At 37.2% G+C, this 27,523-nt stretch overlaps 1 protein-coding gene across 2 annotated transcripts in view; it reads right to left on the reverse strand.

Annotated features, from left to right (window-relative positions):
- Positions 1-2,291: 2,291 nt before the first annotated feature.
- The window catches only part of Optix (optix), a 64,141-nt gene continuing 38,909 nt past the window's right edge, over positions 2,292-27,523 (reverse strand). For both annotated transcript variants that reach the window (XM_073991094.1, XM_073991095.1), the window contains exon 5: positions 2,292-3,446. In XM_073991094.1, coding sequence (XP_073847195.1) covers positions 2,543-3,446 — 904 coding nt within the window. In that variant the 3' untranslated portion in view covers positions 2,292-2,542. The remainder of the gene's footprint in view (positions 3,447-27,523) is intronic.

Raw genomic sequence — 27,523 nt, forward strand, 5'->3', positions numbered from 1 at the left:
TGGATTAAATGCGGCAAGACTTCATCGATTAACTCAAATCTTTATAAGGCAATTAAGCATCATCCTATAGCACTATAAAAAAAAACTGGTTAAACGAACTCAATCGTGGCTGACTATCGCTCAAAAACGAAGGTCGTGAGGGTCGTTCAAAAACCGCCGTTGTGAAAGAAAAAATATAAGCCGTACGTAAACGGATAATGTAAGAGCACTATGTTATATACCGTGAGATATTGCATGAAGATCTGGCCGTAAAAATGGGTTTTCTCGTTGGAATAGTGTCTATTAGTGCAAAATACGATCGCAGTGCTTAAAAAGGCGTTTATAAAAGGGTCCCAGGTTACGAATCATGGAACTATGTGTTGATCCCGAAAAATACCAGTAATCGCCAGAAGATGCTGTAAAAGCGTTCAAAAACCATGTTTTGGAGGTGTCTCAATTGGAGAGGAAAAAGTGATTCAACAACGCATGAAGTAGTGTATAAATAATACCTGAGACTACTTAAGAAAACAATAAAACTATTTGTGATGGTAAATATTCGCGTTTTCATTATTAGGCTAGAAACGTTTCGAGCATTCTGTTACAACAACAACCATTTGTGTATTCCAAAAAAAACCTTTATGAACTGTATTGTTATTGTTTGTTCAAATAAAACACCTTTTAGATATATTTTAAATATTTTCATATATATATTTATATAGTTTTAACTGATTTATTTTTAATTTGTTTTTATTGCATTCTAATAATAAGCTTTCTAATAACTAAATATATATATTTTATTTTTATGTTTTATATATTAATAATTCGATAGTATTAGTATTTAATCTTACAAACTATTTACAATTGAATACACTCAAAATGAAATTGTTGTTCTGCTTATAATTTCAATTAAAAATGTAACCAAAAATTGTATGCGAAAAAAAAATTAATTACAAGAAAACAAAACTAATTAAAGACAATTTCTTCCAAGTACTTCAGAAATTCTAAAAAAAAAACAAATATAAAAATTATATAGATATTTTTTTTTTTTAGGTGAATAGTCTTATTACAATACAATATACAAATTACTTAAATCATTGCTGATAATAATATTTTATTATTATATTTTTTGTTGTTTATTATTATTAGTTTTTTTATATTATAAACTCTTAAATTAAATTTTAGAAATAAGCAAATATATTTTTGTAGGATTCAATGTTGTTTTATAGTTGATATTAGGAAGGGCAGGTTTAGATGGGTCATACGGTTGGCTAAGGGTATTCTGGGTTTAAAATTGTTTGGGTTTTAAAAAAGGTTTGGTTTTGTGGGTACTGGAAAAGATAATTAGGTAAGAGTACAGAATTTCGTTTTGTTTACTGGGCGTCTCATTTATTTATGGAAAGAGGAAATTTCAAACAATTATGTTCAATATAATAATACAATTATAATAACAATAGGTGGGTGAATTTGTTTGAAATTTATATCATAAAACAAATGCCATTTAAAAAAAAAATAAATTTTTGATTCATGATGTACCTAAGTATTCCATTGTTTAAGTCCCCTTAACAATGGTTTATATGCGCGTTTTATTTATCTTAAAAACATTAAATAAAAATATTATATTACAAAAATAGGTTTTGACGTAGTACCGAAATGCATACTATAACTGATTACGGAAACTAAAAGTGCTTGTTTAATTGCAGTGAGAAAAGATCATAAAAAAGAATATGAACATCATTATCATTCGTAAAGTCACCGATAAAAATAATTTATTAATCAAAATAATTAAATTTATAGACGTCTTTATATAATCCAATCTTTCAAGAAACCCAACTGAACCAAATACATTAAATACTGGGAAAATAGAATATTTCGGTAAACAGATATTTATATTTTCAATTACCATGAGTTTTGAAAATCACCAATTCGTCGACTAGTGGAAATTGTTTGCCGTAAATAATTGCAAAATTCCAATATAATCGCAACTACCATTGATACAAAAAGACATTTTTTTCTTAAATTCCCTATCTGCACCCTTCTTGAATATAAATAACCTCTGCCCTTGGGTTTGAGTTTTCTTTTCTACAGTTTTCAAATAAAAGTCACAACAATTATCTCGCCCAATCCCCTCTTTAGAATTGTTATTCTGTTTAACATATTTTCCAGTGAAAGAAAGACACGTGCTGCTGATTTTCTCTTTGCCTTGTACCCCAATCAAAATTATAGGTTATGTTTGGTTTCCGCAAAAGAAAATACGAAACACGACAAATAATTATTTTTAAATTGGAAACAGTATGAAGTCAATTTTTTCGCTCTTTGTATTCAATATTTAAATGGTAAATGTTTTTTGCTCTGCCTTCTATTGTTACATACACCCCATCATCCCCTTCACAACCACCCCCACCCCCGCCCCCTTCATTAGCATATTTAACGCCTAACATTTGATTGCTTTAAACTTTTTTTACATAATTGTACGTAATAATACCACCTTCTTATTCTGCCGGCTCAGACCAACCAACATTTTACGAAAGCTGCCCTCGCACTAAACTCTGGTCCTTAGACATCATCATGTTATCTCCGGAGCACTATTGTGCTTAACAATATCAGGCGATGGGGAGAATGGTCGATGTAAAAATTGCGAGCTGTGATGATAGGGTGTTGTTACCGCTGTGGCAGACGCCGTAGCCACGGTGGCTGAGGCTGCCGTCGAAGAGGCTGTTGCAGAGGATACACTACTTGGACTACTGCTACTGCCACGTTGATTTTGTAGCGTTATAGAAGGTGGGTGTTGATGCGTTTGGTGTTGATGATGCTGTTGTTGTTGCTGCTGCTGATGATGGTGGTGATGCTGCGGCTGGTGATGATGATGATGTTGGGCCACCGCTGCCGTCAGTGTAGCTGCTATACTATTCGCAGTCAAATTAAGTTTTTCCGGTGAATTGACACGTATTTTTGGTGGATGCGATGATTGTGGCGACGTACAATCGACAACATAAGCCGCCGAGGCATAATTAGGATGCAAATGATTACCCCCATTCATGGCAGCCAGTGCTTGCGGCAATTGTGGATGTGGTCTTATCACCATCGGCTGTATGGGAAATTGTTGGGTCATCTCTTTAAAGTTGGCAAAACTTTGCAAATATCCTGCATTAAAGAGACTTGTCGCAGCCGCATCCAGTTTAAACGAAGGCAAACATGATGGTGGCAATGATGCCGTTGGATATGCAGGTAAACTATTGCCAGCCAAAGAATTTGATAGATCTCGTGGTTTATCATCATCGATGCTTAGACTTTCATCGTTTGCCCCATTTGATGTTGAACCGGGGCTATGTTGTAAGTGTAAACTACCTGGGACCGGGGAATGGGTGCCCAATGAAATATCCGAATCGGAGGTATCGGAGGGTGTGGGGGATGGTGCACCGTCCGGTCGTCGTCTACAACCTAGGCCAGAATTTTGATTGTGTTGTAATCTGCAAAGAGAAAAGGAGGGATGAGAAATTATTTGGAGGTTTAAAGTGGAAAATATAAATAAACTACGAATTGGGAAGCGCATTGTAGAATTGAGAAGCTAATAGACATTTATCGGTAGACTCTGTTTTCCCTAGGTAAATTTCCTTTATTATCATTAAAGTGCAGCGTTTTTAGCTAAGGATAAATCTTTTAATGTAAAGTACCCATATATTGATCACCTGTTAGTAGGTTAAGTAGATCAGGATTGTTGTGATTGAGGATAGATTAAGAAACTAAAATCAATGATAAAGTACCGTTAAGTGTAATGTACAATGATGATTATAAAAATAAGGTCAGAAGTAATATGGGTCTAAAATGACTTTAACTTTTTCTAAGAAATCAATTAAAGCTCTTTAATTTTAAGCTGACCAAGATTTGCATGTGCAACTAGTTGTGCCTGCAAAAAATTCAAAACCCTTTTGGAGCCGGTGCTGTTATAAAGCGCCGGCAAACCACATAAACATGTTGTTACCGACCAACCCTACGAAATTAAAGTTTTTTTTTTAACTGGTATAAGAGGTCCTCTTGTTCTCCTTATATAATATTCTTTGATCTAACAATCTTGTGCTATGAGAATGATTTGATTTAATAACCGCCTTGGATATATTGATCTTTTTAGGTAAGATCTTCGAAACTACAAAGGAGGATCCACATATCTTCTATATCTTTAGCGGTCCACTGTGCTCAAGGAAACGGAGAAAGAGAGTGGATAAAACCGATAGAAGAAGGAATTAGTGGAACTTATAGTGTTGTATGACCTGTCTCACTTAAGGCTCCTGAAATAACTCGGCAAGGCCCCAAGTACTATGGAAAAGAAGTACGAGAGAAATTAAATCTCATAACCACCTTTTCCGAAAGAAAGAGTGTTTCTATAGACCTTTTCTGCAAGAAAAGGGAAAAGGGAAGACATTTTCAATCTGTCTACCAGATAAGGAGGTGTGTTGTTGTCCTGCCACCTGCTTATCATAGATTTTATGCAGTAATGATCAGTGAGGATCCCTTTAGCAGCTATTCTAATTTCTGAATTAAACCCTAAATCTGTATTAAGCCCCTCTTCGTGTGTTCCTCAGTGTTCCATTTCCATCTTTATCGATGGTCAAGGATAACATCAAGGTATTTCGAAAGAAAAGAGGTTCTAAAGGCCCTTCTGAAAGAAAGGGTGCTTCTATAGACTCGTTCTAAAAGAAAATAGCACCTTTCTTTCCAAAAAGTTGCTTCTATAGAACCTTTCTTTCAGAAAATGTGTTTTTTGAGAACCATTCTTTCAGAAAGGGTGCTTCTGTAAAAGCTCTCTTTCAGAAAGGGTGCTTTTTAGAACCTTTGTTTCAAAAAGTGCGATTCTGTAGAACCTCCCTTTCAGAGAGGGTGCTTCTATGCAGCCTTTATTCTGAAAGTAAGAAAGCTTCTATAGACTCTTTTTGAAAGTAAGAAAACTTCCATAGACCCTTTCTAAAAGTAAAAAGTTTCTATAGATCCTTTCGGAAAGTAAGCAAGCTTCTATAGACACTTTCTGAAAGCAAGAAATCTTCTATAGACCTTTCTTAAAGTAAGAAAGCTTCTATAGACCCTTTCTGAAAGTAAAAAGTTTCTGTAGATCTTTTCGGAAAGTAAGCAAGCTTCTATAGACCCTTTCTGAAAGTACGAAAGCTTGTATATACCATTTCTGAAAGTAAGAAAGCTTCTATAGACTCTTCAGAAAGTAAGAAAGCTTCTATAGACCCTTTCTGAAAGTAAGAAAGCTTCTATAGACCCTTTCTGAAAGTAAGAAAGCTTCTATAGACCCTTTCTGAAAGTAAGAAAGCTCCTAGAGGTACTTTCTGAAAGCAATAAAGCTTCTATACACGCTTTCTGAAAGTAAGAAAGCTGCTATAGGCCCTTTCTGAAAGTAAAAAAGCTTCTATAAACCCTCTCTGAAAGTAATAAAGCTTCTATAGACCATTTCTGAAAGTAAAAAGTTTCTATAGATCCTTTCGGAAAGTAAGCAAGCTTCTATAGGCCCTTTGTGATAGTAAGAAAGCTTCTATAGACCCTTGCGGAAAGTAAGAAAGCTTCAATATACACTTTCTGAAAGCAAGAAAGCTTCTATAGACCTTTATTAAAGTAAGAAAGCTTCTATAGACCCTTTCAGAAAGTAAAAAGTTTCTGTAGAACTTTTCGGAAAATAAGCAAGCTTCTATAGACCCTTTCTGAAAGTACGAAAGCTTGTATATACTTTTTCTGAAAATAAGAAAGTTCTATAGACCCTTCAGAAAGTAAAAAAGCTTCTATAGACCCTTTCTGAAAGTATGAAAGCTTCTATAGACCCTTTCTGAAAGTAAGAAAGCTTCCATAGGCCCTTTCTGAAAGTAAGAAAGCTTCTATAGACCCTTTCTGAAAGTAAGAAAGCTCCTATAGGCACTTTCTGAAAGCAAGAAAGCTTATATAGACCCTTTCTGAAAGTAAAACGTTTCTATAGATCCTTTCGGAAAGTAAGCAAGCTTCTATAGACCCTTTCTGAAGGTAATAATGCTTCAATATACCATTTCTGAAAGTAAGAAAGCTTTTTCAGACCCTTTCGGAAAGTAAGAAAGCTTCAATAGACACTTTCTGAATGCAAGAAAGCTTTTATAGACGTTTCTTAAAGATGGAAAGCTTCTACAGACCCTTTCTGAAAGAAAGCTTCTATAGGCCCTCTCTTAAAGTAAAAAGCTTCTATAGACCATTTCGGAAAGAAATGCTGCTTCTATTGATCCTTTCTGCAAGAAAGGGTGCTTCTATAGATTCTGTTTCTTAAATAAAGGGTTCTTCTATAGACCCTTTCTGGTAGTGATGCTGCTTCTATAGACCTTTTCTGATAGAAATGGTTCTTCTTAGACCCTTTCTGGTAGTGTTGCTGCTTCTATAGACCTTTTCTGATAGAAAGGGATATTCTATACAACTTTTCTGAATGAAATGGAGCGTCTATAAACCATCTTTAAAGGAAATGGGACTTTCTGAAAGAAAAAGTGCTTTATAGACTCAGTTTAAATGAAAGGGTGGTTCTATTGACTCTTTCGGGTGCTTCGGTAGACCCTTTCGGAAAGAAAGGCTGCTTCTATAGACCCTTTCCGAAAAAAGGCTGCTTGTATAAACCCTTTGTGAAAGAAAGGTAGATTCTATAGACCCCTTCTGAAAGAAAGGCTGTTTCATTAGACACTTTCTGAAAAAAGGGGGTCTATAAAACCCCTTCAGGAAAAAGCTGCTTCTTGAAACACTTTTTGAAAGGAAGGCTGCTTCTATAGACCCTTTCTGAAAGAAATGCTGCTTCTATTGATCCTTTCTGCAAGAAAGGGTGCTTCTATAGACCCTTTCTGGAAGAAAGCCTGCTTCTATAGACCTATTCTGAAAGAAAGGGGGCTTCTATAGAACTTTTCTGAAAGAAATGTGGCGTCTATAGACCCTCTTTGAAAGAAAAGGGAATTTCTGAAAAAAAGAGTGAATTACAGACTCGTTTTAAATGAAAGGGTGGTTCTATAGACCCTTTCTGAAAGAAAGGTTGCATTTTACACCCTTTGTGAATGAAAGGTAGATTCTATAGACCCCTTCTGAAAGAAATGCTGTTTCTTTAGACACTTTCTAAAAAAAAAACTGCTTTTATAGACCCCTTCTGGAAGAAAGGCTGCTTCTTGAAAGACTTTTTGAAAGGAAGGCTACTTCTATAGACCCTTTCTGAAAGGAAGGCTGCATGCTTTAACGCCTTTCTGAATGAAATTCAGCTTCTATTAACCCTTTGTTAAAATAAAGTTTTCTTGCTGTCTACCAAATAGGGAGGTGTGTCTGATGCTTTCCCTTTATGACTCACTTTAAAATAATCATAAAGGAGAGAAAAACTAAAGTTCCCACGTTACCCCTTTTGTAACCAACTGAGTTGAAATTACACAGTTACACACACAAGATTATGTTCCACTTTAATTCGAATGTTATTGATAAGCTTTAGACAAAGAAGTTTCTTGTGAAAACTACAATTTATTTAGACAAAATCTAAAACATGTTAAGATACTTCCTTATATAATAGCCTAGCAGTCTCTCATTGTAACTGGACAGAGCGATTGAGCGGCGAACTTGTTACGCTATTAGATATGCTTGATGGAAATATTAAATGCTTATTAAAAAACCACATTAACTAATATGAGGCAATTTGAGCAGGCTGAAAGTACCAGCCATGTTGGCATCATCTGAGAAAAAAATGACTTTGAAGGTTGAGCAAAAAAAAACGAAATTAGCGTTTAGCCTCCAAAATGGCAGCTTACAACTCAATTTATTTATATTCCGTCTACCGTGGATTTGTGTTATGATAGCCAGCAATTTGAATGATTAGCCTCTTTTGAAGATATACCGCAAGATGGATTCAACTTTGACAGTAAGAATATGAAGGTATACACTGAGAGAAAATTTATAATTTTTGGGGAAAGGTAGGCAAAATGAAAACTTGAAAGTTCGTAACTGGAAAGGTTTAAAGGACCATTTGGTATTAATATAAAAACATGATTAACTTCAACGAAATAGTCCACTGGTCTATATTTGCATTGATATGATATTGCCGCAACCTGTTTATTCTAAAAAAACATTTCCCACCAACATCCTAGAAGGTTCAAACACAGATTTCTTTTTTAATATCACAAGATTTGAGATATATGTATATCTCCCCTAGATAGCTATATCAAATCAAAATTTTAGTAATTTATAAAAGGTTTCTAATCTGTTATTTTCTCTAAGTGTCCATTACCTTGATCAAATTACTTACTACTCAATTGAGATATTCCCTTTTGCCATGCCCATATCCTACCAAAGATATCTTCTTCTTCTCTCACCATAATATCTTCTTCTTCTCTCACATGTACGTACGTACATATAACTGATGTTTGTACATTTGAAATGTGACTGCCATTAATCACTCAACACGTTGAACACGAAATGCTGCTAAATGTTTTTGCCGCTACCAAGGAGGTATGAAGTAACAAAGCACAGCAACACGCTACATCACACGAGCTCCTACTAAATGGTGTCAGACTGGGGGGCTCTAAGGCTGTCGTTTCAAATCACACTTCAGCTTACATTTCTCAAAACACGAAAGAGGCAAATCAGTCCCCCAGCCAGCCAGTTTGTCTGTTTGGTGTTGGTTGGTCATTTGTTCATTGCTCACACGCGAACTCTAAACGTTTAACATTTAAACTAAATGAGTGAACCCCAGCAACATCAGATAATTATGACAATGTAAGCGAATCAGCTGGATACCGCCGCCGACAACCAAGGTGTATTATTGCCATGGTCCAACCCATCACATTAGCCCGGCTCGGCTCGGTTGTGATGTGTGGTGTGGTGTTTTTATGATAAATGAACGACATTAGTAAAGTTCACAACAAAAATGATCAAGCAACTAAAACTATATGTGAAAGGAAATCCCATGCCAGGTGAAAGGAGCTATCCACTCGCTAACACCACAGTCAAGAAAAATATCACCTTTGTGTTGTATGAATAAGAAAAAGGTGGCAATTGCCGCCAGCTTTACAGCATCCGTAATATTGTTTCTCCTGATGATGACTATATTTTTCAAGCGAGGTTGCTGTTGTGGTTGTTGTAGCAATAGTAAGATGTTATTTGCCAGACATTGTGGCAAAATGCTTACTTAATAAACGTTTAACTAATCATTAGTGAGGTTACAAAGATCACTCAATTGTACCACAATGCTCTCTCTTTGATCTTTTCTGTTTTTGCTAGAGTATGTGTGGTTTTTGTTTTAAATTTTCCTCAGGCTAATGGGGCCTTTCACAAGCACGAGTGCTGGTCATGGGTTTGATGTTGGCTTAATTATTATAAGATAACTTTATTAATTACATTAATTATAATAATTAAATTGGAAAATGTCATAGTACAATGATCTTCAATACAAGGGGAGCTATGCGGCGCATGACAGAACAAAGACTACACTTTTAGAAACGCAAAAAAACATTTTCAAGGCATCACCATAGTGGCTGGTAGAATAACCGAGATCAAACAGAATTCAATAATTGCAGTGAATCGAGATGTCCTCTGTCCCACTAACTTCGGTGATCTCAAGGTCAGGGAACTGATTCTCGATATCAATAGATAAAAAGTATGGTCAAAGATAAAATATCTTAAAAACTCTAGTGTAAGGAAGGGAATTTAGTCAGAGCAAACGTATTTTAGGGGAAAATACGATATTGTCCCTATGTAAAAATATATTTTTTCCGCAGCCACATTTTTATATTTTTACATACTCCAGTGCACTTAAAAAAAGGAATAGGCTGAGCGCAAAACATATCTGAAAACAAAACATATTAAAAAAACAAGTAGGAAAAGCGTTAAGTTCGGTCGGGCCGAACTTTTTATACCCTCCACCTCAAATTTCAGCCATTTCGGTGGATTAATGTGGTCACAACCTTCAAAATACCGAAATTCGGAAGGTACCGTTCTATGGGGGCTATATGATGGCGTGGATCTATACCTACAAATTTCTGGGGGAAAGTTTTATATCCCCAACGAAGTCTAAATACCAAATTTCAGTCATCTCGGTGTGATAATGAGGCCAAAACCTTCAAAATACCGAAAATCGGGAGATATTGTATTATTGGGGCTATATCAACACGTGGACCTATATAAACATTTTATGGTAGAAATGTTTCTTAGCCTCTGGAAACACAAAATATAAAGTTACAACCGATTCTGTTGTCAAATGGGATTCTGATGGAAAATGCCGCGTACTTTATATGGGGGCTATACCAAAATGTGGACCTATATAAACCAACTTTGGTAGGAATTTTTTTTGGCCCGCTTTCGATACCAAAAGTCCTACGTACATATAATAGATTTTCCCAAAATTTCATCCACCTACGTCAATCCGTTCGGACGCTAGAGTGATTTCCACAGACGGACAGACGGACAGACATGGCTATATCGATGTAGAATTGCACGCTGATCAAGAATATATATAGTTTGTGGGGCCTACAATGATTATTTCGAGTAGTTACAAACGGAATGACAAATTACCAAGGGTAGGTTAGGTTAAAGGGTGCGTAGCTGTCTCAGTAGGCAGCTAATTCACTCGGAGACCTTGTGATGAGGCACGTACGTATCAAAACGTATATACCTGAGCAATTTCAAATTTTCTCATTTGTAGGACATTGATCTTATTCTGCAATGACATGTGATTATTCCCTACGTTAGTTTCAGGTCAGATTTCTTCATGGAAAGCAGAGATGTATTTCTTCGCTTGGAGAGGATTGACCAGATGCCTTACAGATAGGTTCAATTCACCATATCAGACTATCCTTATCCCGATATCTTTGTTCTAGCTGCTGCATGAAATGCCACAAGGTTGATTAAGTTGTCAAGTTCAATAACGGTTGACTCCGATCCGTAAAGCTTAAGTTTATTCGCTATTTCAATGACCCGGGAAACAACGTAAAGTTACGATTTATTTTAGCGCTCATAGCGTGGGAACTGAGTGACTATCAACGAAGATAGTTACCGGTCCGACTATACCCGTTTTCATATTTACATTTCTACAGCTCTTTTTATTGGAAAGATTTCGACTTGGAAGACAGTACAATTTTCGTTAAACTTGTGTGGGAGTCGTAACTTGAGGTATATTTTTGTTATCCTGAAAACGGATACAGCTAAAAACTTGAAATTTCGAATGAGAATCAAATTGGAGAAGTAGAGTTGATATAAGTGGCACTAAATTTGGTACAATTTGTATTTTGGTGAACGGATGGTGCTGAGATTTTGGTATTGGGGTCATTGTTGGTGGGTGAGTCGAGATAAAGAAGCGGTTTACCAAAATCGTAGTTATGTCTACGAAAAGTGCTAAATGGTACAAAATTTGGTACGTTTAGGTATTGGGAAACACAAATAGAGCTGGAATTTCGAATTTTGAAATTAGGTTCACGGTTGGATTGTAGGGTTGGGATATAGGGGAGTATTTTCTGGAAATACATTATAGGAACTATAAACGTACGAAAAGTACCAAATGGTACTAAATTTGGTACAATTGGTATTGGGTAAAATTATAAAGCTGGAATTCTTAATTTTCATATCAGCGTCACTGCTAATGTTTTGGCTTGAGATAAGCAGGCCACTTTGGAAATGCGTACTAGAAGTGTACATAAAGTATTAGCGGGTAAAAAATCGGAATTGAGTGAAGGTTATGGGTTTTATAGATTAATATAAGTAGATTTGTATTGGAGTGAACTAAAATTCTGTTTATATATTGGCCGACGATGATATGACAGATCCGATTTATCGATATAACTGGCAATTAGTCGATCAACCAGACAACGATAAGGCAATGACAAAAAACAAGTAAAAAAGTATCAGTCGGCTTTGCCGACAGAGATATACTCTCAGCTTATGTGAATTGAAACTTTTATCTACGGACAAATCGAATGTATTTAGGGTGTTTTCAGAAATTTGGAACTTTAATTTGAACTTGCCGATAGAAATGTGGATTAGGGCTGAAATTCAAAAGTGTTGCGGAGGAGGTATTTGAAGAAATGGACCGACATAGTCTATTATGGAAGTGGATCCTATTTTGGGAGTCATATGTTTTCGATAGATATGGCGCCCACTAGTCATTTCATTAGGGTCATCGTACATCTTTTGGACCAGTATGGACTTGTCCAAGGAAAACATAATATCGCTGTAAACAAGACAACAACTAACAGCATCGGTATACATTTCCAAAGGATCTTTGAACAGACTCTAAACTGTACTTAGACATAAATGTTGAACTTTTGTGGCGGAGGTACCCTAAGGAGAGGACCGATATAGGCAATTTTAATATTTAAATTAAATTTAGACAAAATATCGTGCATACAATTTTAGCGACATTTTTTAAATATTGGGGGAAGTACCGGAAGTTGTGAACCGGTATTGTCCATCTTTGAAGTGAATCTTAATTTTGAAGAAAATATGACGAAGGCCAAATTTTGGACCAAATCGTTGATCAGATCGAGAGTTATAGTGCTCTACAGCCGCTACATATGGTGCCATAGGGGTTTTTACACCTCTCGGTCTGTTTTTTTTTTCCAAAAGTATGGAGTTTCCCCTGAGAAAGCTTTTACCGTCGTAACGGAGGCAGCGAAGGCAAGTTGCTTCAACAAAAATCAGAGTGATTCGAAAGCAGGTCTTAAAATAAACTTATCCGAAATTTTGTGTGGGAGGTACCCGAAGAAATAGACAAATATAGTCCATATTTTAAACTGATCTACATCTACATCGGTCACTTCTTCAAGACTTATCATGCACACAATTTTTCCGAACATTTTTTGAACTTTTGTGGTTCATATTCCGCCCATGCAAGAAAGGTGATCTTTTCTTGGTGTACAATTTTAAGAGGCTTAGGAGTATTTTTTTCGCATTATTCTATATGAAACGTAAACTACACTCAAAAAAACTTATAGAATAATGTGCGATCGTGTCACATGATGCTTCTCAGTTAGAGGCATGTGACTGGTTGCTATGTATAATCGGTTAATTAAAAGCTTTGTATACGTTATGATATGTTGTTGTTTTTTATTCTTTTGTTTTATTTAATACACATTTTATTAATTTGTCACGGCAGGAAATCAACAACCCATTTCAACTGATGTTTTTGTTTGCTATTGGAACAATGGATCGTTTCACAAATACTGGCCATTGTTTTGTGATTTCCAATTGTGTGAAGTGGTTTTGTGGTGTTTTAAGCGCAGGTATTGAAATGATATGATTTTGGGAAGTGATTTTCAAATTAATTTTTTGTGTAAAAAAACACAGCAGCCAAACAATCTTCCCTCCTCCCAATCACATGGCAAACGCCTTCTGATGATGATGTTCTTTTGGTTAAACGAACTACAATGATGAGAAGTGATGCTGCTACTAAGCACTACGAACTTCTTTGTAAGAGATGATCGGGATAAAAAAATATAAATTCTAAATGTAGAGGAATTCCATTTAAATAAAAATCATTGCCGGAACATGGCATCAACAAAACAATATTCATAACATCTTCTTGTATATTCAATGGAGGTTAGCTATCAAATTACTTTAGGGACAAAATTTGATATTTGTTGATGTCCTTAAAGCAGATATGGTATTCCAAGGGATTTGTAGGGTAAAGGTAGTAAAAATCTCCTTAAATTATCGTAAGTTTATATTGATTTTAATTGACATAAAGAAAATTTAAACAGCAGTTTTGCTAAACTTTTTTACTTCCCAAAAACACAATTTTATTAAAACTAAAATTACAAAACGACGGGTAATTGTTTATTTAAGTTGAAATAACGAACAAACAAACTGTTGTAATAGCTGTTTATGTCCACTTCGAAACGGAAATCAATTATAAGCCAACAAATTATATGATTTGTATTCAAGCGAAGGTATACAAGTGACAATGTAATGATTAAAATCAAAAATTGGAAGAAATGCAAATAGAGAGCTTCAAATATTTCTTAAAATATTTTAATAGGGATTTGGTATTTTTGTGAAGTTAAGTTAATTCAGACGAATTTCCGTAAATTTAAAAATTTTGTTTGTAGCTTCAGTTTTGGGGTGACGTAGGGGATGGAAGATACCAAGGAACGGTCCTGACCGGTTTTAACATGGCAAAGCCCAGGATTTATCTTGGTCCCTCTTTCATCCCAAGTGGACACTGACCTCCCCGTGGTGTCACCTGGGGAACTGCCTTTAACACCCGTTAAAGGTAGTGAGCTAACATGTGCCGCGCGTTCACCCATAAGAACGTTAAAAACTTGGGTTTGGGCGTCGGGTTAGTAACCCTCCCCTAGAAAAAACAGCCTACTATGAAAAAACGAAAGAAAAGAAAAACAAACCCCTCTAAAGTTGACGAACCCCGCAAACGTTTTAAGGACCATGATCTGCGAATCTGCACCTGGAATGTTCGCACTCTTTATAGAGAAGGTGCAGTCTTCGCATTGGCAGACGTACTTGAAAAGTACAAGACCGATATTACTGCCATACAGGAAATACGATGGATTGGGAAAGGCGTCACAACAACACCTAAAGGTGACGCACTGTATTATAGCTGCCATGACGTAAAGCATGAGTTTGGTTGTGGATTCGTAGTTAGTCGGAGACTAAAACATCTTGTATCCAGCTTCACTCCAGTGAATGAAAGACTTGCTGCAATTCGAATAAAAGCTAAATTCTTCAACATCAGCTTTATTTGCGCTCATGCTCCCACTGAAGAAAAGGACGAACAGACCAAAGATATATTTTACGAGTGCTTAGAAGAAACATATGACCGTTGCCCTGCCCATGACATTAAAATCATTCTAGGCGATTTTAATGCCAAAATTGGAAAGGAGAATATCTTTGGCCCAACAGTCGGGAAATTCAGTCTCCACAGTGAAACATCTGACAATGGTATGAGACTGATAGACTTTGCAGCTGCAAAAAACATGGTAGTTAGCAGTACCAGATTTAATCATCTCGATATTCATAAGGGCACCTGGCTGTCTCCAGATCAGAAAACAAGAAACCAAATTGATCATGTTGTGATAGATGGAAGACATTCATCGAGCGTGTTGGATGTACGATCGTTCCGAGGCGCAAACATTGATTCGGACCACTACCTTGTTGCAGCAAAGGTACGCACCCGCTTAAACGTAGCAAACAAAGTACGAGCAGACACAACACGAAAGTTAGACATCGGTAAGCTGCAATCACAACAGATAGCCACAGCATATTCCACTCAACTAGCCCAATTGCTTAATCAAAGCCCTCCTCATCCCGATAACATATCAGCGCAATGGCAAAGCATTGCCCACTCCATGCAAACAGCCGCAAAATCCATACTTGGATACCAGAGACCTCCACCAAGGAATCCATGGTATGATGAGGAGTGTCGTGCTGCCACCGAAGAGAAAAATGCGGCATATAAGGCTACTTTACAATCCGTAGCAACGCGTAGCGCACGAGAGAGATACAGGGAGAAAAGGAGAGAGGAGAAACGTCTTTTCCGCAGGAAAAAGTGAGAGATGGAAAAGCGGGAGTGTGAAAAAATCGAGATGTACAGGAGCCAGAATGAAGTCCGAAAATTCTACCAAAGAGTCAAGCATCAAACTGATGGCTTTGGTACAGGCACATCCTCCTGTAGAGACCAGCAAGGTAATTTGGTAACTGATACAGATAGTATACTCAGGATATGGAAAGAACATTTTTCAAATCTGTTGGTATCCAATAGCAGCGAAGAAGACGAAGATACCACAGTCCCAATCCCAGAAGATGGTATTGAATGTATACTGCCCAGCCAAGATGAGGTAAAGACAGCAATAAATCGGCTGAAGAATAATAAGGCAGCAGGGGCCGATGGCTTACCAGCCGAGCTGTTCAAAACCGGAGGCGACACGCTGATAAGGTGCATTCATCAGCTAGTTAGCACCATCTGGCAGGAAGAACGAGTACCCGACGATTGGAACCTGAGTATCCTGTGCCCCGTCCACAAGAAGGGAGATAAGACTGTATGCTCTAACTATAGGGGCATAAGTCTACTCCCTATTGCCTACAAGATCGTGTCAGGGATATTGTGCGAACGACTAAAGCCAATGGTCAACGAGATTATTGGACCATACCAATGCGGCTTTAGACCTGGCAAGTCCACCATTGACCAGATATTTACCCTGCGGCAAATCCTGGAGAAGACCCAAGAGATGCAGATCGACACCTACCACCTTTTTGTCGATTATAAAGCAGCCTTCGACAGTCCGCTGCGCTCAAAGGTATTCCAAGCCATGTCTGAATTTGGTATTCCCGCAAAGCTCATCCGGCTTTGTAAAATGACTTTAACTGACACGAGGTCCTCAGTTAAAATAGGAAAGAACCTCTCCGAAGAGTTTGGTACCAAAAGAGGTTTCAGACAAGGAGACAGCCTTTCGTGTGACCTCTTCAACATCCTGCTAGAAAAGGTTATACGAGAGGCAAACGTCAAAAGAAGTGGCACAATCTACACCAATAGTCACATGTTACTTGCTTATGCTGATGATATAGACATCATGGGTCGATCAGTAAAAGAAGTAACTGATACCTTTATAAAGGTCGAAGGAGAATCTGCTAAAGTGGGTCTGGCGGTAAACGGTGAGAAGACCAAGTTGATGGTGTCGACGCGCAATGCGTCCATTGAGCTCGGACCGACTGTGGAAGTTGGTTCCTATAATATTGAGGTAGTAAAAGACTTCGTCTACCTCGGCACCTCCGTCAACACAACAAACGACATCAGTTGTGAAATAAAAAGAAGAATTGTATTGGCCAACAGATGCTACTTTGGATTAAGTAAGCAGTTTAAAAACAAAGCCACATCTCGTCAAACAAAAATAACGCTCTACAAAACACTGATACTACCCGTGCTGATGTATGGCTCCGAAGCCTGGGTACTTGCGCAAGCAGACATGGCAGTGCTTGGTGTGTTTGAGAGAAAAATTCTTCGAAAGATCTACGGACCAATCTGCGTTGACGGTGAATATCGACGTCGCATGAACCACGAGCTGTATCTGCTATACAACGACATGAATATTGTTAAACGTATCGAGATGCAGCGATTGCGTTGGCTAGGCCATATCATAAGAATGAGCGATGATGAACCCGCTAAAAAGGCGTATGAATACATGCCACATGGCGGTGCACGCAGAATTGGCAGGCCAAGGAATAGATGGCGCAAACAAGTGGATGTTGAGATGAAAAGGCGCGGTATTCCAGAGAGCAAAGCAACAAATAGAGAGGAATGGAGATCTCTTCTTAGTTCGGCCTATAGAACAAATGTTCTGTAATGGGCCAGCTAAGTAAGTAAGTAAGCTTCAGTTTGAATTAAGCAGTTACTTTATTTGAATCGGTTTTACAACAACAACTAATGTATGGAATTTTCTACAATCATGAAATTGTCACTTACTCCCAATTTCCTTTGTTTTTGTTGTACTCATTTCCATTCTTGGTTTGATTTAGTTTAATCATTCTTCTGCATTGTGACGTCATTCATTATTACCCCTTCTACTCTCTAGTATTTATTACCATGTACACGCAGAGAAAAAAATATGTTTGATCCAACAATATTCCAAGAGCAAAATATGTATTGTTAACATATTGTTGGATTCCTCATGTAGTATTGTAAATCCAAAAATAGTTTGTGTCAACTGAACAATATTTCTCTCTTTTCTTCGAAAATTTGTTTCTCTTCTCTCGCTATTCGATGCCGTGTTGAAAAAACAATTTTGGTGAGTTGTGGTGTGTTTGTATGACATGCTGCCTTTACCCTTGTTTTTGTGTGTATGTACTCGTGAGACTCTTGTTTTTATTTGTTTCTGTTTTGTTTCATTCTTCTTTCCTTTTCGTGTTTGTTATGGTGTTTAATTATTCCTTATGTTGTGGTGGGTTCTTGTGGCTTTTTGTTTGTCTTTGTTGTCAGCCAATGCAGCAAACCATGTATTGTGTTCATCAATGATTGCAATATTATACGCGACATTTATATCCAAGTTATGCGAAAAGTGTATATGAGAAGTATATGCACTCAAATCAAAAATTTCTGGGCTGGTTTTCTGTATTGACAATACTTTTTGTAAACAAAATTAGATTATGATAGTTCCTACAATCGGTATTGTTAACGATTTTAACAATATTGCGGCAATTCGAAAGTTGTTTTTGTTTTCTATGTTTGGAACAAAAGATGGTATTTTTGGATTTGGATTACAATGTTTGAACAAAACAAATACATTTTTGGAACCAAAACATATATTTTGTTCCAACAAAAGCGAAAAATATTTTTTCTGTGCGTGTAGTTACGAATCGATTGTCATTTGGCTTGACCATTTCAGAACAACCTACATTGAGGATTCTAGAACAGTCTATGCATCAACGAGCGAGTATAAATACGTCAGAGTAGCAGGCGGTTCAGTGGGCTGTAATTCAGACCGTGAATAAAAACCGTCAGCTAGTAAAGATGTAAATCGTGAATTAAGCAAAATATAATCAAAGTAAAGCGAAGTCGTGCATGAATAATTGAAGTTATGTTTACAAATCATTGTAAAAATCGCAATCTAAACGAATTCGAGTGTTGATTGGAAAAAATCATATCGGGGAATAAAAGAACGTCTACACGGTGCGGAGTTAAACCCAATTCCGTATCAATATCAAAAAAAAAATATATATATATATATTATTGCACTGTTCACTGCTTCAAATATGAATCCAATATGAAACCAATATGAATCGGCGTGCAATCATTGATATGAGAGAAGTCTCCCTTGTCCCTTCAGGGATGTTGTGGGAACATATGTATGTAAGTAAAGAAGTAAATCCTGAATTAAGCAAAATGTAAACTAAGTAAAACAAAGTCGTTCACGAATAACTGAAGTAACTTTAATAAATAAATAATTGTAAGAATAGTAATCTAAACGAATCCGTGTGTTATTTGAATCAGTTTTACAACAACAACTAATGTATAGCATTTTCTACAATCACTTAGTCACAATTTTCTTTGTTTATTTTACCATTGTTTTTGGATTACTCACTCCCATTTTTGGTTTGATCATTCAGTTTTAGCTTAATTATTCTTCTACGTTGTGACGTCATTCATTACTACCCCTTCTACTCTCTCGTATTTATTACCTCGTAGTTACGAATCGATTTTCATTTGGCTCGACCATTGTAGAACATCCTACATTGGGGATTCTAGAACAGTCTGTGCATCAGCGAGCGAGTATAAATACGTGAGAGTAACACGCGGTTCAGTGACTAAGGGAGTTAATCGTAAGTTAAGCAAAATGTAAACTAAGTAAAGCGTAATCGTGAACGAATAAACGAATTCGAGTGTTGATTGGAAAAAATCATATAGCGGAATAAAAGAACGTCTACACGGTGCGGAGTTAAACCCAATTCCGTAACAAGATAAAAAATATTTATATTATTGCACTGTTCACTGCTTCAAATCAATGCTCGTATACAGTTCAGTACAGATCTTCTTTTCCAGTCTTTTCACTTGTATCACCCCAGCCTGCGTACCAGAATCTAAGTATTCGTACAACATTACATGGACTGTTTAAGTCCTACTTGGACCTAGCATGGATGCGTACGATTTTTTTTTGGGAAAACCACCACGATATACACAAATGTTCACGATAAAAAATATAGTTCATAGAAATAATGGTTTTAGATCCCACATATATTTAGATCAAATCCGTTTCAGACAATTTGGAGTCGATCTAGAAACAAAACACATCAACGCTGGCGTGCAAGAGGGTCACAAGAGGGCTTTTTTGTCTAAAGAAGACTACCAAAGGTCTTCTTCTGTCTAACGCCGAACTCTTGTTATCTTCTTCTATCTATAGAGTATCTCAAGGTCGTCTTCTGCCTATAGAAGACCTTAAGAGGTATATATCTCTCTATTAAATACCTCAAGAGGGTTTCTTCTGCCGATAAAAGAATTCAAGAAGCCTTTTTCTGCCTGTAAAAGAACGATAGAGGAATTCATCTGTCTATGTAAAAAAATCAAGAGGTCTTTCTCTGTCTATGGAATACCGCAAGATGTCTTTAGAAAACCTCAAAAAACGTCTCCTGTATATACACGGCCACGAGAGATCTTTTTCTGTCTCCTTTCTGCAGACGACCTCATGAGGTCTTCTTCTGTAGATAGAAGAGCACAAGAGGTATTTTTTCTGTCTGGAGAAAACCTCAAGAGGTCGTGCTCTATAAACAGAGAGCCCCTTTAATATAATAATTGCTCTACAAACATCCCAGAAGGGACAAGGAAGACTTCTCTCATATCAATGAGTGCACCCGAGTCCGAATGGCAACCAGTGGTTCAGAAATCGATATTCCTGGCCAAAACCCCCTTTTTTGTTGTCACCGATTGTTAATTTCTATATAGGATTCGATAGTAGTATTGAAGCTATGGAAAGCAAAAAGTAGATCAAAATATTGGAAGGTGTGGACGTGGCGTGCTGCTAAAGACGAAAAATGTTTCCCAATTTTGGAAAATACGAAATTTTTCCAAATTTTTGGAGAAAGAAACGGCTATTTCTCAGAAACTATAACAGTTTTTGTGTTCATTGTTTTTTGTTAGGTAGGTGGGGTTGCCTTCGTTTTAATAAATTACCATAGCGTTTACACGAAATGAGCTGTTTTAGTTTTCCTCAGGTACTAAATTTTAGTGAAATTCCAAGTTTTGTGGCCTAGAACTTTTAGGGAAAAGCTTGGAACAAAGTTCCATTTTCACAGAATGATGCCATAGAGTGTCCTCTTTCAGTCCATATATACCTTTGTACTCATTCAGCCCGTTTGAAACTTTTTGAAAAAAAAAATTCCAAAAAGATTTTTTTGTATTGCTAAGGGAATAAGGAAATGTCTATATATTATTGGAATTTAAAAAACTAATATTTTTTCACATTTGAAATGAATATTTTGAAAAACATGAATGAAAATTATTTTCATTTTAATTTGGATGTTTCCATATCATTCCACTAAAAGCATAATTTCTTGCAGAAAGTAGAATTTTTGCAGAAAGTAGAATCCTGCAATCGCAGGAAATTCATTGAAAAAGGAGAAGCTATTTCAATTCTTTTTTTTTGAAATCAAAAAGCACATGCTTATTAGGGCTTTAGAATTTTTCAAATTTATCAAAATACCATACATATGAACAAATTTTGGACCGCCTCTATAAGCGGTGTTATAGTGTGCGACACGTCCTTCGGACTTGGAGGAGGCTACATGTCATTGATACGACAGTTTTTTTTTTGAATGATTTGTATTTGTATGTATCCCTAATATCCATCGAACATAGAAATAGATATATAAAATGTCGAATAAAATTTGAAACTAACATTACAGCCCAGTTCAGTCAGCTGGGTATTGGTGTTACCTTGTATTGTCCTACCATGATTGGGGTATGACCTTTTTTAAATAGTTAAAACATATGAAAAACTAAAAAACACTAATATTTTTATGCAAAATATGAAAAATACTCAAATTTTTAACTTTGACCTTAAATTCCTTTGCAATCGCTAGACCGAATTTGATGGCTTTTAATGTGTCGGAAAGCTGAAAGTGCTATCTGTCGAACAAAAAATTATGAATTGACCAGGAAATAACGATTCTGAACCACTGTGCGCCGTGTCTATGACACTATTTGTAGTGAAGTTGTCACATGACTGAAATATTCAGGAAATGGTGAATCGAACCTACGGCCTTCAGTGTACAAGGCGGGTGTGAATACCATTGTACCACGGTGGCTCCTATTTAATATACTTGCTAAAAATTAATGTTCCCGTGTTTTCCCATTGAAATGTTTTGGCCCTTCTGATCTTATCACTTATATTATTTTCTTTGTCCAATATGTCTTATATTATTGTTAAAAATATTCTATATTTTTACCATCTCTGATTTATAATATTTATTTGTTATTTGCATATCATCTGATACCCCTGGCGGATACAGCAGCCAATGGCTTGGCTATCAAAATCCCTGTGGCCTTATGAAGTTGTCAGCTTAGTCAACCATCCGTTTCATAACTACTACTTCAGTGTCTGGCGGGCTGGCTGGATGGCTAACATAGGCCGACCATGTCGTGATTGCAGTTGTTTTGCTGTGTGTTCTTCCCCTGTTTTCTTTTCGTTAAAGAAATGCGACGACTATTCTAGTGGATTATAATACGGCTGACATGAGCCGATTAAGAATTTTTCTAAAGCATTGAATTTCAATGGCAAAATGTCATAAGACCAATACTAATAATATGAGCCATTCATATAACTTCAATGCTATTCCTGTCCGGAAAGAGCCAGAACAACAACAACATCAACTTCATCATATATGTATGTAGGTATTGTCATATAATTATGTGTCACTTAAGGTAGGTGCCAGTGGATCGTATTACAAAATAACATACCCTATTAAAATTAAACGAATTTAAAATGAAAGAGTTTTGAACCCTTTTTTGTGTGTGTGATTTTTTTCTGAAAATAACCTGGTAATCCAATACCCATTTCATGGATCTCAGTTTTATTTCTGTTGGGTTTTGGAGTTTTTTCTTTCTTGATATAATGCGATACCTTATTGAAAAGTATACACTTATGACCGGTAAACGATAATGTTTATTCAATTGAGTGGAAAATCTGTGGACGTTTAATTCATTCAAGCGTGTTTCTTTTTTTCGCAAAACAAATTTTAAACAGCAGCAGCAGGAGTTTCATTCAAAACTAATTTTTGTATTCTGTTGTTGTTATTGAAATATCATACCCTTGGCTTGTAATACCTTTATCTTCTTCGTCTTGTGATTTTTATTTTGTGCAAAATTTCATTGAATTACCTTCTTTTGCTTTTGATCCAAATAAAGTGTGCTAAGGATTAAGTAAATTGATATCATTGGCAGTGTGAGGCTAAGGAAGAAGTGCTTTAACCTTGAAATGAGTTTTCTAAGGATAAACCCCTGCTGACATGTGACAAGTTATGATCTGAAGTATTGATTTTAAGGCAACAAAAATCAAGTAATTCTGGAGAAATAAGGAACACAGTGGACAAAGTCCCTTTCTTTTGCAAGGGAAACCCTTTTTTAACAATCACTGTGAGGTGACCTAAGCTACTGGATAGCCTTGATTTTAAAACAATAATAATCAAATAATTCTAGGGAAATTATAAAATAAAGGGACGTTCAAGGATTTCATACAATATTTCAGTAGCCCCTGATTTTTTTAACAATAATAATCCAATAATTCTAGGTGAATTTGAAATCCCCCATTTAGTTAAAAAGTAAAACATTTTAGCAATCACAGAGAGGTGACCTAAGCTACCGTTAATTTTTTCAATATCAAAATCTTCCTAAAAATGCTGCGCTAATTGTCATCCAAACCAAAATATATACATATTTATCACTTATGTGTGAGACAAATGTGATTAGGTGTCTACAAGTTGCTCGCTCGCCTACGCTGTATCCATTAAATGGACACTCATTTTCTGATGCTGGTAATGACATCCATCCCAGGCGGCGGCACCTTTTAATTTAAATTTTATTATTGCATTGCTCACTTCTTTCGGGTAATGTTTAAATAATAAGGCAGAATGATAAGTGACAATGATACAGTAGCGGTAATTCACACGCATCCATCAATGTCACAACTGCTGGTCACCATTCTCATCATCATCATCATCAGCTTAATAAGTACTGCCCACAACATTTGTAATCAAATGAAAACAGCAATAACAATAACAATGAAAACAAAACATTTGATTTAAACGCAAGACATATTGTTTAATGGCGTGATTTCTCTTGATTTCTTTACAAACATTGTAACCATTATTGCTATTGGAGCTCAGAATTGCCAACACGAGCCATAAGTAGCAATTTAATTGAAGAATAGAAAGAAACAGAAACAAGTAATAAAACAGCCCCCACATTTGAACAGTCGCAGTAGTTCTTTTGAAAACTACTCTTCTCCAGCTGAGAAATTGCTTACAAGTGCCGTATGATGATAATGAAAGTAAGTAGTTCTGGAAGACAAAGTTTCATTTCATTACACGTGTCTATCAAAAAGTGATTCACATTGCAAAAAAACTCACAAATTAAATGAGGTGAATGATTTGTGAATAAATATCGTGTTTCACTCTCTTCTTCTTACACTTTTTCATCATGTATGTCTTTGGCTTGTTTCATTTTTGTAGCCATTCAACCATGTCAGTCAGGCCAAACCAAAAACAAAAACCTGAAATCATTATTTTATAATTTCCTTTTTTAGTGAAGCTGCTGTTGCGAATACCGAGTACAGAGAAGAACATGATTGATTCAAGTGTTTGATGTCCGTATAAATGACCGGCCGTTCGGCCAACCGACCGAACAAGCAAACAGTTGTTATAGCTGTTTAAACGGATGTCCACTTCAAAATGGAAATCAATTACAAGCCATAAAATGATATTGTTTGTATTTTCAAGCGAAGGTATAAAAGTGACAGTGGGGCGGATGGATGATAAGAAATTTGGAAGGAAATGAAACCCCGAAACGAGAAATTAATTAAAATTAATATTAAAATCATCTTCGCCCTAACAGGCAAAAATTATAAGAAAACAAAGGCGTTCAGGAATCTCATTAAGTATTTCAGAAGGAATATGGATTTGTTGAAGGATTATTACCGTTATAGAATCGATGTTATTATGGTTTTCATTTTTGAAGGGTAGTCATCACCCTGTTCACTGCTCCTATTCAATCCAATGCTCGTCTACAGCTCTCAAACTCTTCTTCACAGCCATTTCGTTCCTAGCCATTTCACCGCTCTATCCAGCTCGCTGGTACCTTCGACATTCTCCATTCCACTAATCATAGCAGAAACGCAAACACACAACGGTCGGGTTCTAAGCACCGGATTGATAATGCGTTCGTCACCTCAACAATTTAAGCCTTATTCTGAATGTAAAGTTCCCGTGAGATTCGTCTCTCTGTCGTTTCAACCTTAAGGAGAGAATGAGAAAATTCATGGGTAAATCAGAATAAGGCTGTATATGTTTGTGTTCACCATGGGAGCGGTAATATATTCCGGAATGCCTACTCTGAGCTCTTTTCGTCCGTCCCGGGATAGAGAAGAATCCCGGTACATTGTTCTGTTCCGTTTGTCACACCCGCACCGTCCACATATCAAGATCGCCGATATGTTGTGAATGTAGGGAATGGGTGCACTTCCGAGACTGCTCTAGTCTTAGCCACCTCCAGGACTACTGTGATAGGAGTAATGTTGCCGCATACGAGACACTCTCGTAGTATCCCCAACAACAACAAATTTAACATCTGGCAACACATGTTGCTGTTGAGCGCTCCAGGAATGCATCATTCCAACAATGGTCTCTGCCACAAAGTCAGAGTGATTGAAGACTTTATGAGTCGGAGAAACATTTTGCGATAGGATCGTTAAAGAAGCCGTGGAGGAGGACTTTCCTTCCTTATACACCAGTTTGTCCATTACAGATATATTTCGCTTGAAGTTAATTCTAGTGACCAATATTTGGAATGTATGGGAGGGGAGGCAATCAGTAAAGTGTGGGACGGCAGATGTAGGGGTGCTTCAGATGTTCATACCTTCGATAAATAGCTGTGACTTGCGTTATATGCCTGATACTAGTTCGCTTTTAGATGGCAATAACCGTTCGGTGAAAAGAGATTTGGCAATCAAAAAATGGCCGAGGAAATTGATATTCCTGCAGAGGAAATTGGCACAGCTATGGACCACTTTGCTATAATCGTCTCCGTTAACGGGTCACCCGAATTCATATCCTATGATAGCCATACTTTTCTGAACCATGGAAAAGGTTTATAAAACAAACTGGCCCGTCCCGAAATCTTCTTGTAGCTAAGCGATATTCCGGAACATTAACACAGCTGCAGTCGCTCGCTAATCATATTCCTCCCAGCAGAGACGACGGCCAACCAAATAGAACTCGCACTTGAAATCAAGAGGCTAATATGCGATCATAAGTGCAAACCTGATGCAATGCCACATTGGTAAGGGTTAAATAAAATTGTGGACAACGGTTAAATCACGTTTAAATCCGACAAAGAATGCTGGTAGAACAGCTGTTACTCCGAAAGTTAGAAGAGTCCTTTCAGGCGAGGAGGTACCACCAACATTTACGACGAGGGATGTTGCAGCTTTAAGACCATACGGAATCTCAATGGTAATGCTTAAGCAACTGGATGAGCCCGGAGTTGAGTATTTGACAGGTGTCCTAAATGCTTCCTTAGCCACACATATTGTACCAGAAGCCTGGAAAGTTTGCAGTGGGATCCCGCAACTGAAGCCGGGCCATAAGAGATGTAGAACCATACGGAATCTCAATGGTAATGCTTAAGCTACAGGATAAAACCGGAGCATTTGACAAGCGTCCTCAGTTTATCGTTAGCCAACCATTTTTCACCTGAAGCCTGGAAAGTTGGTAAGGAGATCTCGCTAATAAAGCAGGCAAGGATGACAGTAAAGGCAAATCATACAGACCGATTTCCGTCCTGTAGCCAGTAGCGAATATTCTAAAGGCACTTTTCTTCTCTATGATGAGAAGATGTTTCCCAATTGCCCAACATCAGCATGGATTCCGACAAATTCACAGAACCACAACAACATTACACGGCATATCCACACATAACAATCGAGGGCTGAACCAGGACAGATCTTACGACCGAATAGCCATGGTGGCCTTCGATACCACCAACCTTGACAAGCTGTTCGAGAACATAGATAACGCAAGCCGTTTGTGGAGTTCAGAAAAAAGAAATCGAAGACCCGTAGAAGGAAACAGGGAGTTCTCCAAAAACTCCAGACAGCATAGAGCTCGTAATGTATCCGCATACGATCGTACGATCTAGGCGTCAGGTTCTATCGTACATGGCATACAAAACGTCTATATAGCTGAGCTAGTGCAGTTCTTCCACCGGAGGAATATGAAAATATCCGCCGCCACACTGTTCAACACTTAGACGGCTGAAATGGGGCTCCCACTGAACTTATCGGTCTATGGTGTACTATATCCGTCCACGAACTACCCCAAAATATCGGGTGAAACGTTCGATAGCATGTTTAAGTCGCCCGCACAAGCCACAGCAATTTGCGCTAAGACCACAAGTAGGAACAAGGTCCTCAGTCACTGGACCGCAACACTTGGTGTGCAGACAAAGAAACCTTGATGACTTCTTATAAAGCAATAGGCAGGTCTGTGGTAAGCTATACGACGCCCTGAGGACTGTAACAGCGTGCTTTTTCATGACACCAGTAGACCATCTTCATGACTAGTCGAAGATTTTGCCGGCGCATCAGCACAAAATTTATTCACGCTGTGTTATGGTCGGAAGCATTCTCGCCACAATCTAGTGAACAGGTTTTCCCCACCCAGCCACGTCAGGAGAGCGAGAGAGTTTCAAGGATATAGACGGGAACTTCTGCATCAAAGAGCCTATCAGACAGACATGGATATCATTCACACTGATGTAATTTAAAGGTAAAGTGCGAAAGCCGTACTTGAAGGCCACCCCAAGGCCAACAAAATTGGTTCT

This window comes from Musca autumnalis, unplaced genomic scaffold, assembly GCF_047663935.1.
Source record: "Musca autumnalis isolate F117 unplaced genomic scaffold, ASM4766393v1 scaffold_5, whole genome shotgun sequence".
Lineage (NCBI taxonomy): Eukaryota > Metazoa > Arthropoda > Insecta > Diptera > Muscidae > Musca > Musca autumnalis.